The sequence below is a fragment of the Tympanuchus pallidicinctus genome, unplaced genomic scaffold, assembly GCF_026119805.1.
Source record: "Tympanuchus pallidicinctus isolate F22 unplaced genomic scaffold, pur_lepc_1.0 scaffold45, whole genome shotgun sequence".
NCBI lineage: Eukaryota > Metazoa > Chordata > Aves > Galliformes > Phasianidae > Tympanuchus > Tympanuchus pallidicinctus.
Genome location: NW_026294764.1, coordinates 385,942 through 403,139, shown reverse-complemented (window position 1 = coordinate 403,139; position 17,198 = coordinate 385,942). Strand labels below are relative to the sequence as shown.

General features: G+C 55.9%; 2 protein-coding genes across 3 annotated transcripts; both read left to right on the top strand.

Annotated features, from left to right (window-relative positions):
• The first annotated feature begins 1,632 nt into the window (after nucleotides 1-1,632).
• TNNI1 (troponin I1, slow skeletal type) lies at nucleotides 1,633-5,581 on the top strand. 2 transcript variants are annotated; one of them, XM_052702592.1, is made up of 7 exons: nucleotides 1,633-1,685; nucleotides 2,233-2,274; nucleotides 2,660-2,791; nucleotides 2,876-2,965; nucleotides 3,235-3,411; nucleotides 5,033-5,143; nucleotides 5,241-5,581. In XM_052702592.1, the coding sequence occupies exons 3-6, from the start codon at nucleotides 2,666-2,668 to the stop codon at nucleotides 5,138-5,140; spliced, it is 501 nt and encodes a 166-aa protein (XP_052558552.1). In that variant the 5' UTR covers nucleotides 1,633-1,685; nucleotides 2,233-2,274; nucleotides 2,660-2,665; the 3' UTR covers nucleotides 5,141-5,143; nucleotides 5,241-5,581. The 2 variants fall into 2 exon arrangements, with proteins under 2 accessions (XP_052558552.1, XP_052558553.1); XM_052702593.1 differs by having other exon boundaries at nucleotides 1,641-1,688.
• A 3,514-nt stretch (nucleotides 5,582-9,095) lies between these two features.
• LAD1 (ladinin 1) lies at nucleotides 9,096-16,975 on the top strand. Its single transcript, XM_052702579.1, has 10 exons — nucleotides 9,096-9,454; nucleotides 11,938-12,078; nucleotides 12,235-12,697; nucleotides 13,165-13,308; nucleotides 13,810-13,859; nucleotides 14,344-14,416; nucleotides 14,721-14,852; nucleotides 15,179-15,268; nucleotides 15,999-16,076; nucleotides 16,194-16,975. Exons 1-10 carry the CDS (start codon nucleotides 9,417-9,419, stop codon nucleotides 16,197-16,199), a joined length of 1,215 nt encoding a protein of 404 aa, XP_052558539.1. The 5' UTR covers nucleotides 9,096-9,416; the 3' UTR covers nucleotides 16,200-16,975.
• The last annotated feature ends 223 nt before the right edge of the window (nucleotides 16,976-17,198 follow it).

Genomic DNA, 17,198 nt, shown 5'->3' with positions numbered 1-17,198 from the left:
GGGTTAACACTCCCCCTCCACCGCCGGGCCCCGCAGTGCTCAGCTCTGCAGACACCAGGCAGCAGCTCGCAGGTAAGAGGGTCCCCCTGTGGGATTGCTGGGGATGTGGGGCTGTCGGTCCCCAGCTGTGGCAGTCAGTTCCATCTGTCGGCCACCAGCGCCGTTCTGGGGTGGATTGAGTCCTTCTGTGGCTGCCTGGGGTCGCTGGTGGGAGCGGGGAGGTGGGCTTGGAGTGCACCCAGGGTGGCTGCAGGGGGATGGCAGAGCTGGCTGTGTTTGATTTTACAGTTATTTCTTTTAATGTTTTCTCTGCTGTTGTGTTTTATGAAACTTTTTATGGCTGGAGACGTGTGATCAGAGCAAAATGAGCTCGTCCCGATCGTGTCTCCATCAGAGAGCAAAGTCTTTTACGGATGCTCTGGGTCTGGAGCCCCCAGGTCCCTGACACGAGCTCACCAGGCGCGTCCTGCTGCTCCTCTAGCCCTCTGGGAAGCCAAATTAGAACTATTTTGCCCTAAAACTTGGTTGTCCTTGGTAGAGGTCGCTGGGATGGGGTCTGGCGTGGGTCCCACCTCCTGGAACGTGGCTTTGTTCCGAGGGGAAGGAGAGGAAAGCCACGAGGCTCCTCCAGCTGCTGCTGCGCTGCTGGGGCACAAAGGGTTTTCTGTCCCCCCTGGGGAATTCAGGAAGGTTGGGGTCTGCCCTCAGCCTTCCCCGTGTGTCCTCTGGGGTGTTTGCTGTGTCACCAAAAACCTCCAAAAAAAAGCATAAAATGGGCAGCTGATGTCTGATTTTTGCTAAAAAAAAATACATATATCCTATTTTTGAGGTTATTCTCTGTAAACCCTGGGGCCCAGCAGGCTCTGTGGGATGGGGCTCCTGTGGGGATCTGTGGCTTTTCTCCCCCAGCTGCAATGCTTCAGGGGAGAGTTTTGAGGCAGTGGGGACACAGGGAGGGATGGAGACAAAGTGAGGGACCTCTGCCCATATACTGTGCATTGCTCAGCCTGGGGGCACCTCTCCAGGACCAGAGCAACTCTTCTTAATTGTCCCCTTTGCTGTTTAAAATGGTTCCCAAATTCACTGGGGGGTGCAAAGAGGTCGGTGGAGGTGGAACAGCTGAGCATGGAAGAACACCAGCAGCTCCACCAGCACCGGCAAGAGCATTTTGCTACTGAGATGCGCCTTCAGTTTGGATGCAAAGAGGGAAGGAAGATTCGATGGGCATTTTCCCAGTGCTTTTCCCACCCCTGGGCTCACGCTGTGAGCAGCCAGCAGGGGCTCAGCACACAGCAGCTGCCGGGGCACAGGGTTACTGAGAGCATTCCAAGCATGAAATGGCGAGCGTTCCACGGTTGAGCAGCATTGGATGCTGGGTCTGAGCAGAGGGGGTGGGTGGTGACCCCTCATTCCACCCATCCCATGCACACCCAGACCCACAGGTCCCCACCCAGTGAGGAGTGGGGCAGGCATTGGGAAGCTCCATGGGGCACCAGGGCTGCTCCCCTCCACTGGCAGCAGCAGACAGACACCGTTTTGTGGCTTGTTTCATCCTCCTCTCTCATGTTTGTTGATTTATTTACCAACCCATCTCTATATTTGCTTGATTATTTCTGCACGTTATTTATTTATGCCTCTGTGTGTTTTCAGGAGATCAGCCCAGTGCCACGATGCCGGAGCCGTAAGTAGTGCTGCTTCATCTCCCCCCAGGGCTCTCCCACTCCGACCCACTGAGAAGCTTCTTTCTTTAATGGGGTTCAGACTGGAGAACGCATTGCTTGGGACCTCTGTTCTGTTCCCTTTGTAAAAAATCATCTCTCTTCAACTAAAAACGCATAGCAACCTCTGTGCCCTCATTGGAAGCTTGGAGCTTTCTGAGGTCAGAGGACCTGAAAGCACGGAATCACAGAATTCTGGCTATTTGAGAGGGGACTTTCAGCTCCCAGAGAGCCCCATCTGCTCAGCCTGGCTGCAGGCAGGGCTCACTGCGGGTGCAAGTCCTTGCACACAGAGACACTGAAACCAATGGCAATCCCAAGGGAAACTTCTGACTGCCCCCTCCTTCTGATTCCCACTCATTGATGCTCTGTTCTCTCCTCTCCTTCACTGCTCCTGCCCAAATGCGCCTGCCAGCAGGGAGGTGAGTGCTGCTCCTTTTGAGAGGGATCATGATGCTCCCCTGCCTTTTCTCCGAGTTGGTTTTCAAAGCTTTTTCCTTCCCCTTTCCCCTAGAGAAAATCCAAGATCACAGCCTCGCGCAAGCTCCTGTTGAAGGTGAGTCCCGAGGGCTGGAAACTCCCTGGGTTTGGTGGAACAGGAGCTGTGCGGCTGGTGGGATGGTGGTGGGGAACGGCAGCTCCCACTCCCACCTCTCTTCTGAGAAAGCTCACTGATGTGGGCTGTGGCTGATAGAGCAAATCTCCCCTCCCTTCCCCCTGTGTGAAGCTCTGAGCCCTCCTGCTCTGCAGCCCCCGTGTGTTGGTGCCCCTGGGCTGTGCAGCACCACCCTGGCTGCTCCCCTTGCTGTGGCTTGGGGAAGTCTCTGCCGCAGCAGAGCAAAGGCACACAGGTGCTGAGGTCAGCATCCCACCGGCACCTTTAGAGACCTCAGCAGTGGGATCTGCCCATCCACACCTCCACCGTCTGCTTGTGCCCGCAGAGCTTGATGCTGGCAAAGGCCAAGGAGGAGTGGGATCAGGAGATCGTGGACAAACAGTCAGAGAAGGAGAGATACCTGTCCGAGCGCATCTCCCCGCTGCACACCAGCGGTCTGTCCTTGAGCCAGCTTCAGGTACATCCCTGCCCCAAGCATGGAGTGGTGGCTGTGCAGCACTGGGGCCATCGCTCACCTCTCTCGTGCTGTGCTTGGCCGTAGGATCTGTGCCGGGAGCTGCACGAGAAGGTGGAGATTGTGGATGAAGAGAGATATGACATCGAAGCAAAGTGCAACCATAACACTAGGGAGGTAGGAAGGGGAAGGCAACTTCCACACTCTCCTGATCACCCCTCGTGGGTCTGAGCACTCCTTCTCATGGTCCAGCTGCCATCCAGGTGGGCTGGGACATGGCAGTGACAGCTCTGGGTGCAGGGAGAGGTGGCCCTAAGGGCAGAGGCTTGGATCCTGCTGGGACTTGGGGTCAGCACTGATTGCTGTTCCACCAAGGCCTCCTTCCCTTGCCCCCATGCAAGGCTTCCATTCAGTGACCTCCACATCCTGCCTTCCCCATGCTGCAGATTAAAGACCTGAAGCTCAAAGTGCTCGACTTGAGAGGGAAGTTCAAGCGGCCCCCGCTGCGGAGGGTCCGCGTCTCTGCCGACGCCATGCTGAGAGCTCTGCTGGGCTCCAAGCACAAGGTGTCCATGGACCTGAGAGCCAACCTGAAGTCTGTCAAGAAGGAGGACACAGAGAAGGTGGGTGGATGGAGGGATGTGCAGTCAGCAGGTATGCAGAGGTCAGGCCTAGTAAGACTACCAAAATAAATGGAAATGCTCACCAGGGCCATAGGCTCACAGCAAACTCCCCAAGGATCAACCTCCAGAAAGAGACCCTTCCTCAGTGGCGGTCAGCACTTAAATGGGATCTAGGAGAGGTTCAGCCAGGCTCCACCCCTTCCAGCAGCACAGGTGAATTGGGTGAATTGCCTTCACCTGTGCTCCCACATCTGACTCAGTGCCTGCCTTAGGTGGACAATCAGACGTTCAGGCTGTGATCGGCATTTCCCGTATGAGGGACCTCCCAGGGCTGCCCTTGTCCTTCAGCCTCTGAGGACTGTCCTCATGCCTCGTAAGCCTCAGAAATAGCAGGTTGAGCTCATTGTGTGGATCATAGGGCCACCTGGGAGCTGTTGGGCTGCACCAGGTAATGGCAGATGATGGCAATGGAGGATGGTGTCTGTTGAGCTGCAAATGCAGAGTTTGGTCTTTGGTCTTCTTGGGTGCAAGGAGAGCTCTGATTTGGTGCAATCCCAGTTACAAACACCCAGGAGACTCCCAAGCACAGATGAGATAAGAGAGAGCCAGCGCAGCAAGCACACTTGGCAGCAGAGAGGCAGCCCAGCTCACAGCAGCTCTGCAGAGATAAGAGAAGGGAGTGAGTCCCAGCATTGCACTGGGACTTTCTTGCCTTGGCTCCTTGCTTTGGTCCACCTTGTGCTTCGTAGCCACAAGGAGATGACTTTTAGGTCAGACCATCCTGGCAGTTCCACACAGAATGCTTTGACAGCCCCAGAGAGTCTGGAGGACTTTTTTTCAGTGCCTTGTTCAGGAATCGCAACTTTTTGGTCCTTCCTGGAGCAGCAGCAAAGTTGGGATGCCCAGATTCCTCCTAGAAGAGCTGTGCTGCTATCCCAGTGCCTCTCCTCAAAGATCACTGGGTTTTACCTCCTGGTCCCAGCTCAGCAGTTTGCACAAAAGCTTCAATTTTCTGCTCATTTTTCCTTTTTATTTTTTTTCCCCCGTTGTTGCTTGTAGGACGTATTTTCAGCCCTTCGGACAGAAAACTGCACTTACAGGTCTCAACGCCAGGTGGTGATCAGATCTGAGTTTATTTTAGATGCCGTGAGACGATTTGGGAGCGCAGCTTGTAATCTATGAATGCCTGTGGGCCGGCAGAGCCGATGCCTGGGCACGCACCCAGGGCTGCCTCCTCCCCATTCTGTCCTACTGGGCTCTCCCTGCATCTCCAGCACTCCCAGTCCCATCCAAGCTGAGCTCTCCTTGCAGTGAAAGTGCTTCTGCTTGCACTCGGTGCGCTGGTGTAGAACTGGAATAAGTCCCACATCAGCTTCATCCTCCTGTGGAGAATCTCAGATTTTCATGCAGCTTTGGGTTGGTAGCCTCGTGCATCCAGAGCTCCCTGCTGCAGCTCCCCTTGGCCAGCCATGCGCTCAGGGCAGAGCTCTGATGGAGGGGGCATTTGCAGGAGGGCAGCGGCTGGCCGTGTGCAGGGCTCTGTGCAATGGGGAGGGGAGCCGTGGGGCTGCCAGTGCTCTGTTCCCACCCCCTGTCCCCGTTGTCCCCGTCCCCCTGGCAGGAGCGCCCTGTGGAGGTGGGTGATTGGCGCAAGAACGTGGAGGCCATGTCAGGGATGGAGGGGCGGAAGAAGATGTTCGATGCTGCCAAGTCCCCCACGGGACAGTGAGAGGTAATCGCAGTGAGCGTCATCCCGGCTGGGATCCTTGGGCCGCTTTTTGGGAAGCTCCCCTTCTGCCCCACTGCTCTGCTTTGTTTCTCTCCCACAGGAGCACCAGGACAGAAGAACATCCCCAACCCTTCTGGCTGCCCCCTGGTCCCCCGCCTTGCTGCCCCTCTGTCCTCTTTACACCCTGAACTCCCCACTGTGATGAATCATGTGGACAAACACCTAGGAAGGAGATCTGAGCTTCTTCCTTTCAGCTCTGCCTTTCTCCCCACTCTCAGTCTCACCCACACAAGATGTGCTCTTGGAGGGGCCCCCACCCCCTCCCAACTCTGCAGAGAGGGGACAGCCCCGCTCCCCCTATTCCCAAACCTCCAGCACAGCCTGAGATGTGCCCATGTGGCTGCATGTGTATTAAAGGATGGTCTCTGGGGCCGAACACTGCATGAGCTCATCTCTGCATTGGCCAAGAGTAGGTGCGGGTACATAGCAAGACAGCCCGGTCCTTTCCTGTGCCCTGGGCTCAGCCTTGCACGGAGATCATCTCTTCCAGCCCCCATCACACTGGTATCCCCAGCTCTGCTGAGCCCCCGCCCCAGCCTCCCCGTCCCCCTGTCACTTCCTACATCACTGCAGAAATGGGGTGGGTGCACCCCATAATCGTGTCTCCCACTTGGACGTGGTGCCTTTGGGATTGGAGATCCCAGTTCGGCCACGGTGCCACTGGGTGGGAGATCCACCATCACGACCCCAACAGCAAACACGAAGGGTTTCAGCTCTGACTGTGCTGTCCGTGTGGGCACTGTGCCAAGGCTGCGTCCTGGGATCCCCAGAGGGAACTCACACACATGGCTGTGATTCTGGCAGGGGAAGAAAGGTGTGGAGGGAGAGGCAATAACTGTACCTGACCGACTGGAATAGCTGGAAAATGCAGGGAGGTTTCATGGAAACAAAGCCTTCTTCAGAGCTGAAACAGAAGCAGAAAACCCAAACCGAGTTGGGGTCGAGAACGAAGCTCTGAGCTCAGCACAATTATGATAATTGGGTACTTTACAAACAGGGGTGGTGTTTGTGGGGCAGGGAGGGATGGCAGTGAGATGAAAGGCAATGGAGGGGTGGGTGCTGTGGGACCGGGCTCTGGTGGGCACCGCCTGGATGCCCAACACATCGCCAAATCCTCCACGCTGAAACGCCGTGTGCTGCAGCAGAGCGATGCCCAGGGCTCACCAGCACACCCTGCAGCCAGGAATGCGCTCGCTGCAGGCTGTAGCTGGCTCTGTATGGTCAGATCGGGTTTAAATTGAGGGGCAAATAGAAAAAAGGTTCATCGGCTTTTCCAAATATCTTGTTTCCCCGTCTCTGCATCCTGCTCTCATCCTTCCCTGGTGGAAACCCCTTCTTACCACCATGGATTGCCGTGAGTGACCACGAACATTTTGCCCTGGGAGTGTTTGCAGCCCTGTTGGTGGTGGGAGCTGCAGAGGGAGGGCTGGGGGCAGCGGGCAGCCCTGGGTTGGGTGAGTGTGTCCCCACAGCCCCTCCAACCCCACGACCCCTGCAGAACGCTGCACGAGGTCAGTGCTAGGCTGCCAGCTTATAGAGAAGCTAAACTCTGACCCGTTGCTCATATCAGAGGGAATTCCTCATTAATTACAACTAATTTCCTGTGCTATGAGGGATGCAATCTGCCGTGCAGCTGCTTTCCAGCTGGCAGCATCAGTTACTTCATGTAATGCAACCTGAAAGGCTGCCAGTGACGCTGCTCCTGGGGGACAGCCGTACCTCTTCATCATTAGCTGTGGCCGTGGGGCATCACAGGAGATGGATTCTGCCTGAAGAGGCCTCTGCAGAGGATGGCAGGAACCTGAAGGACTCTACAGCACCCCTAAGGCAACACAGAGGCAGCTGTGAACCAAGGCATCCAGTGCTTGTCTAAAATCTTTTCTCTTCTTCCTTCCTTCGTTGGGATTTGCTTGATCCCAACAAAAATGAACCGACCTGGGATGCCTTCCTGCTTGGCTTCTCTCTTCCAGTGGAGGTACCTCCGTGCTCCCAGTTTCTCACCCTTCACACCCACCTTCCCCAGAGCTGGAGGAGTTTTAGCCAGAGAGCAAAGTGCGATGGAGGAGCGGAGCAGGGCTGATGTCAGGACCAGCGGATGGGTGGAGGTGCAGGATGAGCTGCTGGGCCCTGGGGCGAGGCTGAGGAATGCCCCAATTACAGCACAATTATGAGAACTGGAAGCTCTCCACTGCCCTCATCCAAAGAAACACGTGTGGGGATGAGGCACAGGACAGTGTTCCCAAGGGAAATAATCCTGGCCGATACTGGCCTGGCTCCTTAATGGGTATAAATGGGTGTCCTCTGCTGCTCTGCATCAGATGAGGTCCTGGCCTCCTTCTCCATTCCCAGGAGCAATGGCTGGAAAAGCCACAGCTCAGAGGGAAAGTCCAAACAGAGATAAATATTGAGGGAATGGATGGGAAACAGTGATGATGAGATAGCAAAACCTGGTGCTAACTCTGGCATTTTCAGCATAGCAGAGATGAAGGACAATGATGAATGCGCTCAGAAGGTTCTTGCAGGGCTGGGATTTGGGGATAAAATGGCAGATGACCTTACAGGGAAAATCCAACATGAGTTTGTGCATAAACGACTGGCTCATGATTGGCCATTGCCAACGCTGGAGTGACAGTTTGGGGTTACAGCAAACACGAAAAAACGTTGAAAGCGGAGGAGAAAGATGAGCTGACCGCTCTGGGGCAGCAAATGTCTCACACCAGTGGTGTCCTGATGGCTGGAGATCAACGCTTTGTGCTGCCAAACAGCTCAGCTTGAGGCGGCCCAAAGCAATGGGGAGGTGGGAGCTGTTCCTATGGCAGGGAACAGAGCTGGGAACTCCGTGCTGGAGGAGAAACTCACAGAGGGGTCTTTAAGAGTCTCTCTAAAAGGGGTCTTTAAACAGGCCTCTGAGCTGAACATAAAGATCAGGGCAGTTGGAGGGGTGAGCATCACCAGTGCTGATCCTCTGCCTGACCGCTGTCCGCTAAATCCTGGCTACGATTTCTTCATCTTCATCATAAAAGGAATCACAAACCACAAGGTTTTATGTTCCTTTTCTCCACAGATCCTACCTGGGGGTGTTCTTTCACTGCGCTCAGCCTAATCCTCCTAAAAGTCCTGCTAAGTCCTGTGCCTCAGTGATATCCTTTGGCAATGAGTTTTGCAAGTAAAGCGCTCGCCGTGCATTAATCAGAAAGGTTCATTGCTCTCTAGCAGCTCGCTGATGCTGGACGGCTATATATAGTTTGTCAGCAATTAGTGGGACACTTACAAGGTTATTTAAGTAAGTTCTTTTCTTTGTGCCGCAACTCACGGAACTCCTTGTATGGGTGACAGCACTTGAAAGGCAACAGTGACAGCAAAGAGAAAGAAAAGCAGAACCGGCTCGGGGTGGGAGGCCCGTGGGACATAGATGGCCTTCAGAGATGGAGTTTTGCTCAGGAATTTTTGGCACAAAGGGACCACTGGGGCCGCTCGCTCAGGTCTTGGCACACCTGGAGGAATTGGGGTCCGGGGAGCAGCCAGAGGGACGATGGGTTTGTGGGGCTGAGGATGGGTGCCCCAAAATCCCCGCTGGGTCGGCTCCCTCAAGTCCTTCTGCGTGCTTCCCAATGCAGCAAAGCTCACAGCAATGGAGAGGCCACGAGAAGTCCAGAAAGAAAAAAAAAAGGCTTCAAGGAGCGTGGCACCCTCCCATCTCTTTGGGCACGCTCTGCACCCAGCCGGAGGTGTTTAATGACTGTTTTGGATCCCGGAGAGCCAGCGGCTGCCTCCTCCCACGCGCCCACGGTAATTCACCTCCTCCAGCCTCTCGCAGGAGGCGGTGACGGGCGCAGGGTGCTGGTAGAACAGGTTCTGGGCTGGGAGTTGTCTCCAAAACCCTGGGAGACCTGGATGGATCCAGCCCAGAGCGCGGGTCTCGCTGCGAGCCCTGGCACAGCAGGCAGTGAGCTGAGCTCTGCTTTGCGTGGCACTGCTGGGCAGGGCGGCTTTTGCACGGCGCTGCTAGTAGACAAATTACAGCCCTGCCTCTGTCCAGGTAGATAAGAGACCATGTGATGCAGCGGGGTGGAAAACGGGCTGCAGGAGGGTAAAGGTGCACAGGGAAATAACCTTGCAGGTTCCCTCCCTCCTCGGGCAGCCAGTCCACGCCAAACCACCTTAGCCTGGATGCTTGCGAGGTTTTGGGGCTGCCGGAGACCCACGAGAAGCAGTGATGTCTTTCAGCAGGAGGAATTGGTCTGACCTCTCCAGGTGGGTTAGGGCAGCGAGGATGGGGTCAGGGTGGGCTGCTGGCACTGCGGGCTGTGGGGAGGACGGGGGTTGCCATCAGGTGCTGGTGCTGCCCCATCAGTTCTTGGTGTTGGGGGGGTTTCTCGTGGGTCGGTGAGACCTGGAGTGGTTTTGTTTCTTCTGCCTATGGGAGAATGGAAGCAGCTCTGGAGAGTTATCCTCACCCCATGCCAGGTGTGTTCCTGGTTTTGGGGTCCGTTTGCTGTTCTCTGTGCTGGTTCTGGGAAGGGCTGTGGGGTTTTGTGCTCTGCTGTGCTTGCGAGGCCCCCATTGCATGCCCAGGCTCTGCCCATCTGATTCATCCCCACGCCAAACCTGCCCGGCCCCATGGCTGTGCCCTTCCCAAAAGGGATTTGGGTTCCAATGGGAGCTCCTGGGCTGGGGGAGGTGGGGGCAGGGGGCTCACATGCAGCCCAGGGACGTGGGGTCGGTGCCGGCATTGCACACACCCAGAGCTGGTCACAGTGAGTCACACACAGCCCACAGAGCGGCATAAATCCCTGCCTGGCTGTTGGCTCACCCAGCCAAACGGCCTCTAGGATGGCTGTAGTTTGGGGTAAAACACCCAATGGGATCAGCCCAGAACTGGGAACTGATCCCCCAGTGCTCAGGGACTGTCAGGGCGCATCAGTGCCTCTATCACCGGGCTCTGGGACAGATCCAGGGTGCATCCAGACCCCATCCAGGGCCACCTCCATGCCCAGCAGGTCCTGTGTCTGGCACTTGTACAAGACAAGAAGGCGGTTTCTCCTCCCATGAGATGAGACAGCATTCCCCGAAACAGCGGAGATGTCAAATATCTCAGCACTAATGATTAACAGGGCAGGAGAGGACAAGGCAGGGGAGAGCTGCCAACCTCCTTTTACTCATCTCTTTGAGGTTAAAAAAGGTAATACAGTGAGAAAGGAATCCCTCTTTGAAACAGCAGAGGGAAAGATTGGCAAAGCAAATCCATAGCCTGATGTGTGGATTATTTAATTACCAATAATGAGAAACTGCACGTCAGCAATGCCAGTTATGTGCTGCCTGCAGGAGCCAAACAAATGCGAGGCGGGGAAACCTCAGTTTCATTCTGGAGCCTCTGTGTGCAAATCAAAGTAACGCGGGCTCGGAGTTTTGGCTCTGTTGTCACTGTGGGAGGGACACACGGCAGCTCCTCTGTCCTTGCAAATACAGCCGGGTGGCTCTGCAAGGGCAGCTGAGCTGTGCAGAGATGTTTGCAGGCAAATAGAGGGGAGCACTGCTCAATGCTGGGGATGCTCACAGCGGAGCCCCACGGCAGATCCCCAGCTCCTTCATCCATCGCTGCTGCACCCCACGCCACGCAGTGCTGGGGGTGATGGGGACGGAGGAAGGCAGCACACGCTGTGCCATGACCCCATCCCTGCTCTCCGTTCCGCACTGCTGCCCCTGCAGCCTCCCCGCCTCCGTCCACCAGGAAGAACAGAAGCTGCGAATGGTCGCGGGGGGTAATGTGGTTTAATTTATCACCCAACCTTCATTACACAGTAACTCACAGAGCGCACGGTGAGTCGCTGTGTCCGCATGGTGCTGGACCCCGCCGTGCTCTGACTTTCACGTTCTTAAGATCAGCTTCAAAGCAAATGCTGGGCCTGGGTGCAGCTGCACGGAGTGCTGTGTGGGGCTGCAGGGCTGCGAGTGTTCACAGCTGGGTCAGGGCTGGGGCTGCAGGTACACGGATGCTGTTGTGAAAACAGCACAGCAAGCCTGGAAAATATTGCCTAACACAGTGGCAGAGAGAGCGGGCACGGTTTGCATGGAGAAATGAACCTTGTTTTCCAAACAGCTCTGTATTCAGGTCTGTGTTTCAGCCTAAAAGCCATCACTTTGTCTGGTGCCAAAATGGCTCTTTAGATGGGATGAAGAACGTAGGTATTTAGGTTTAAGCTGCGGTTATAACAAATTCCTGGTCCTTCTGGCTGTGGGTGCCAGGGGAGATCTGTGTCCTTCTGCCCCTGGGGCCTTTTGCACACTGAATATTAAAAGGCCATCCCCATAACCCACGTTGTGGCCACGACCTGCTGTTGCTCGTGGTGACCCAGCCGGGGTGTGTGGTTGGGATCCTTGCTGCGGTTCCAGGGCTCTGCTGAGTTACAGGTGAGACATCCTCACCCAGATAATCTCACTTAATGTAGGGATTCCTTTCCGATGAACGCAGCCCTGAATGGGATACATTAGGAGTTGGAAAGTCAAGTGCTTGCGTTGGGAAACGTGGGGATCAGTTGGGTGGAGCAGGAGTGCTTTGCAACACACGGTTCGCGTTGGTGTCCCCTCCCCTGTGCTCAGCAGTCCCACATCTCGACCATGGTTGGATTTTTGGGTGGTCCTGTGCAGAGCCAGGAGCTGGACTCAGTGATCCTGATAGGTTCCTTCCGCCTCTGGATGTTCTATGACTCTGTGATTCCACATCTCCTTCCAAACAGCCTGGCCAGGCAGAGGACACTTGAAGATGAAGAGGAGCAGCAAAGGGAGCGCCGGCGGAGGCACCGCAGCCTGCTGTCCTCCTCATCCGTGGATGAAGACCACCCCAGCCCTGGGAAGGACCCCAGCCCTGCTCCCAGCAGGTGGGTGCCAGGTGCCAGTCATGCCTTGGGTGCTTCTTGAGCTGAACTGCACTGGAGCAGAGAGGTGCCCCATCGCTAGGTTAACCTCACCTGTGGGCTGGAAGCCTCCCCTTGCTGCTGGGTGCTGAGGTCTGGCCCTGCTTGGTCTCTCTGCAGGCCCCAGGCCCCAGTGAAGCCGATGGCTCCCGAGGAGGGCGAGGAGCGTAAGCTGACGGAGGTGCTGAGGACAAAAGAAGGGAGACGGATGAGGTCACCAATGGCAGTGTCTGAGAAACCAAAGCAGGAGGAGCAGCAGCAGGCAGGAATGAAGCCACATGAGGGGCAGGAGAGCATCACGGCTACAGAGCGGGGTCAGGATACAGCCCCAGCCCCAGCAGGAGAGCAGCACCCAGTGCAGAGCCATGAGAGGAAGGTGACAGCAAGAGGACGGCTGCAGGACAGAGAGGGATCGAGCGTGGGGACACTGCGGGGAGAGCAGAGGAGGGAGGAGGAGCAGCAGCGAGTGGCTCCAGAGCTGGGGGGCTGCCGGCTGCGCGAGGTGAAGATCCTGACCCGGACCAGGAGCTCCAGCACGGAGGAGAAGGCGGCCTCGGAGGGGACCTCACCTCCAGCCCAGCAGGTGAGCGGGACCTGGGCACGGTGCTGAGCCTTGGGCTGGGAAGTTCTGGGTGCTGGAAGGACAAAGGAGAACCAAAGGGTACCAGGAGGGAAAGGCAGCCTGCAGGCCGTTGGGGAAGGCATCTTTGGGGAAGTGCTTCCTGGCCCCATGGTGCTGCTGGCTGAGGTCAGGGTCTGTCCTTGCTCTACCACACGCTTTAGATGGATGAGGAGGATCCACAGTCCCACCTCCTCCTTTCCTCACTTTGCATGTGCCACTATGATCGCCTTCTCCTGCAGCACTGCCAGTTGCCATCAGGTTTCCCTGAAGGGAATTTGCAAATCCAAAGCAGACAGCCAAAGTTTGGAGGGTCAGGATCTCAAACCACCATCTCCAAACCATTTCCACCCTGGCTTTTCTGCTCAGTGCACCTGAACCTTCCCTGTAAACTCTGCATGGCTGCATCGGATGTCTGCTTTTTTTCCCAGAAACCACCCAGGAATCCCTCAAAGGAGGGAATGCAGCCGCCTCCCAGCCAGGAGGAACCTACAGAAAAGCAGGATGCCCCTCCAGCTCCTGCCACCTACAGCACCTCCATCAGAAGAAGCAGCCCACGAACGGTCTCCTTTCGGGTAAGAGCAAAACAAGGGTGAAAAAAGACAACATTAAGGCAGTGGAAGATGAGAGCAAGGAAGGGTTCTTTGGTCTCCAGGCACAGATCCTCGTCCAAAATGTGCACTTGAAATCCACCCTTTGGTCTGGGCATTGCTCTTCAGTCTTCTGTTTCTGTTGTTCTCAGATCAAAAGTCTGCAGCAGCAGTGTGTTTGTGTGCCTTGTGCTGGAATGGAAATCTGTGGGAAGGGGGGAGAAAACAGGGAGCTCGTTGTCAGGGAGATCCCCAAAGGTCACAGACACAACCATCCGCCCTCTGGCATTTCTGTTCTTCTTTGAGAATGCCAAATGAAAAAAAGAAACATCCATCCTGCTTCTCATTTCTTGATACCCCAGGTTTGAGATCTGGCTCTTCTGCAGGTGAAAGCAGAGCATGCTTGAGAATGGGGAAGCTGAGTCCGACCCAGGTTCTCTTGTTCTTATCTGTTGCTCCTAGATTCCATCCCCTTTTGTCTTCCAGGTGATCTCAAATAAACAGAAAGAAGAAAGTGAGAGTCCTCTCGCAAGAAGGTCAGAGCCCTCCACCTGCTGCCTTTATGGGCAGGGATGGTCCCTCCTCTGTTTTCAAAGGGAGGAGGAGGGGATGTTTCCTAACCCTGGGTCTGCAGAACGTTGGCCCCAGGCTGCACGATGCTCAGAGGGATGCACAGCAAACTGGGAAGATGGGGACATGGCTTAGTGGGCAATGGGTCGATGGTTGGACCTGATGGCCTTAGAGGTCTTTTCCAAACTTAAGGATTCTATGATTCTAAGACAAAGCCCAGATCTGGTTGTGCTGGAGACAGAAAACTGGGGAGCCAAGGGTGTGGGCCATATTAATCCCCACAGATCTGGGTCACTGTTGGGGATGGAGCTGCTTCCCTGGCACATGGGTGCAGGATGAGTGCCTGGGTTGGATGAACTCTCCTCCTACCGAGTGGAGCCCCCAGGGCCGTGGGCTGAGGCGAGGAGATCCTGGGGGCTGCATTCAACACCCTCCCCTGTTCTTCACCAGTGCGAGCATGAGGATCCCAGGCAGCAGCAGCAGCATTGAGGAGAAGCTGGAAAAGTACACATCAGCTGTGCAGGTAGAGAAACCAGGCTGGGAGGTGTTTGGGGGGAGGGAAGGGGTGGTCTGGAGCTGAATGAGAAGAGGGACTGAGCTTCACCAAAAAAAAAACCATCCCAAAAGGGCTGAAGAATGTCTCATGGAAAATGGATCAGCCTCGGGGTTTTAGGAGCAGAACTTTGGAGAGGGTCGTGGGGATGCTGCATGGTTCTGCTGGGCAACCCCGAGAGCTGGAGAAGGTCAAGGAGGGAGCAGACTGTGAGGTGTGCTCTGCACCCCGGGGGTGAGCACAGCCCCCACTGATAGCCCTCCCTCTCTTGCAGCGCTCGGGCTCAGTGAGATCTTCCCTGACTGTCCAGAAGAGCCTGATGCTGACTTCAGAGGGGGTGGCCAGCAAACGCAACTTCTTCGAGGCCAGCGCTCCCAGCAAGGCAGAGCCGCTCACTGCCAGGAAGGTGAGGGGAGACATCAGCTTTCTAGGGCAAATCTAGGGCATTTTGGATACAGATGAGTGGACATCAATGTGCAGTGTGACAGGCTGCTGTCTGGATGGGTTTGGTAGGAGGTCGGTGATGGCTGTGTGGGCAGAGCAGGGATTCAGCCACCGAAACTGCGTGCTGGCAGTGAGTGGGTTTGTATTTGGGGAGCTGGGGCAGAGCCAGTGCTGGTCCTCACCTTCTGTGGATTTGCTCAGTCTCCCTGTGCCCTGGGCACAGTCCTGGGCTGTTTGTGCAGTGAGAGAGCTGGAGCCGTAACCTTGCTGTCCATCTCTGTGCCACAGGATAACCTGAAGATCCCAGGATCGGTGACGTCGCGCATTAACCTGTGGATCAGCCGAACTCAGGAGCCTGCCAAGGAGGAAAGGAGCAAGGTAACAGCTTGTGCCATCGCCTCGGGGTGAACCCTGAGACCTGGCAGCCTGGTGGGACACATCCCTGCATCTAGAGGGGCAGATGGGGCTGGAAGGGCTTGTAGATCTTTGGTTGAACCCATTAAGGGCTCTGATACTTCACATGGGCTCTGTGGAGCTTGAGGACCTGCTGTGCACCAAGCTGTGCTTGGGGTCTGGAATGATTTACATCCTGTGTGCAGGATATTCCCCAAATGATGATGTCCCACAGCTGCGGGGACTCAGACTTGACTCCAGGGGCACTGATTTGGCGGAGATGGGAAGGAGACACTTTGGCTTCCGGGCAGCTTTCTGTGCTTGGAGAGATTCAGCAAGGACAGTTGGGCAGATGTCACCCTATACAGCAATAGGATTTGCTGCTGCCGCTCATGGCAGCCTCCTGGTACAGGACGAGGAGGGGCAGCCCCAGTCGGTCAGACATGCCTGGGCACCCCAGCACTGAGCTCTGGGATTAGCACTGCCCAGACACGACTGCATGGGAGGCTGCACCGCCTGGGTCTGCCTGGAAGGGTTTTGCTTCTGGGGTCACTCCTGGGTAAAACTTTCTTCCTTGGTTGTTTTATTTTTCCCTTATAATAACACTTCCCACCGTGCACTTCCTGGAGGTTTCAGTGGGGTGGAAATTCTTTACCCGGAGGCGTGACGCATGGGGAAGACCTTCCTGTGCCGCTCACAATTCTCCTGTTTGCAGGACATCAGGAAGATCAACAGCCTGCCAAGGCGTGACGGCTGGGTGAAGCAGCCCAGAGAAACCCCTGCAGACCCTGAGGTAGATGTGGGGCTGCGCTGAGAGCCGCCCTGGGCTGGGGCAGGGCTGGGATCTGCGTCACCAGCAGCCTCAGCCCCATTCCTCCATCGTTCCTTCGTTTGTTTGTTTTTTTTCCAGTTGTAACGATGCCATGCACAACATTATCAGATGATAAAAACTGTTCTGCTCTGAAGATCAAAGCCTGGCCCTGCCCTGCCGTCCAGCAGCCCATAGTGCCGATGAGTCCCCACTGCCACCTGCGGGTGGAACGGTGTGGCCCGGGGTTCTCCGCCTGTGGGCTGGAAAGGAAGAAGGCTGGAAGTCCGTCCCTGCATCCCCTCTTCTCGCTCGCTGCCTGGCCAGGATTACCCAGACCTGGAGGCTCCCTGCAGACTCTGAGCAGACCCTTGCCTTGCTTTCCTACAACGCTGTGGTGTCCTGCTCCCATTCCCTGGCTGTGCCCCATAACTGCGCTTGCTGAAGGGATCTGCCCATCCCTGCCCCTTGCAGGGATCGTGTCAGCAGTGAGGCTGCACATCCATAAACTGTGCCCAGCCCCATGTGTGGGGCGAGGTGGGGGGCAGGGAGATGTCACCCCTCTCCAGGGCTGGCCCAACCAAAGGCAAAGGCTGTAAAGTGTGTGTGCCACTATCGTAGCCTGGAGACCTCAAAGACCCCAAAGCCACCTGGTCCCCACTGCCTGCTGCGCCCACCTGGGGGGACACCAGTTGCCTATGACACGATGCCCAAATCTTTCTGCCACAGGCTGGAGCTGAGCCTTCAGCAATCACTGCGTTGTCCAAATTAGGTGTGGGCCCCTCCTGCTGCCCCCAGATCTGCTTTTGCTTGTTTGGCTTTGGATAGGACTTGATTTTCTCTAGGACTGGGTTGTTTTCTAATAAAAGTGGCTCCTTCTGAAATGTTCCTGCTCAGCTAGGACCTGAAGGACTTGTTTCCCATCGTCCTGCAAGAGGAAAAAAGCAAGAATTAAGACAGATATCTCAGGGTGGAGGATAAAAGCAGTCTGAGCTTTCGTATGGCAGCATCTGGGGCTGCAGCAGAGGGTCGGGTCCGAAGCACTGCCTTATCAGCGTCCCCAGCCCTGGGAGGTGACAGCTGGCTGGCTTGTGTCAGCCCCTCGGG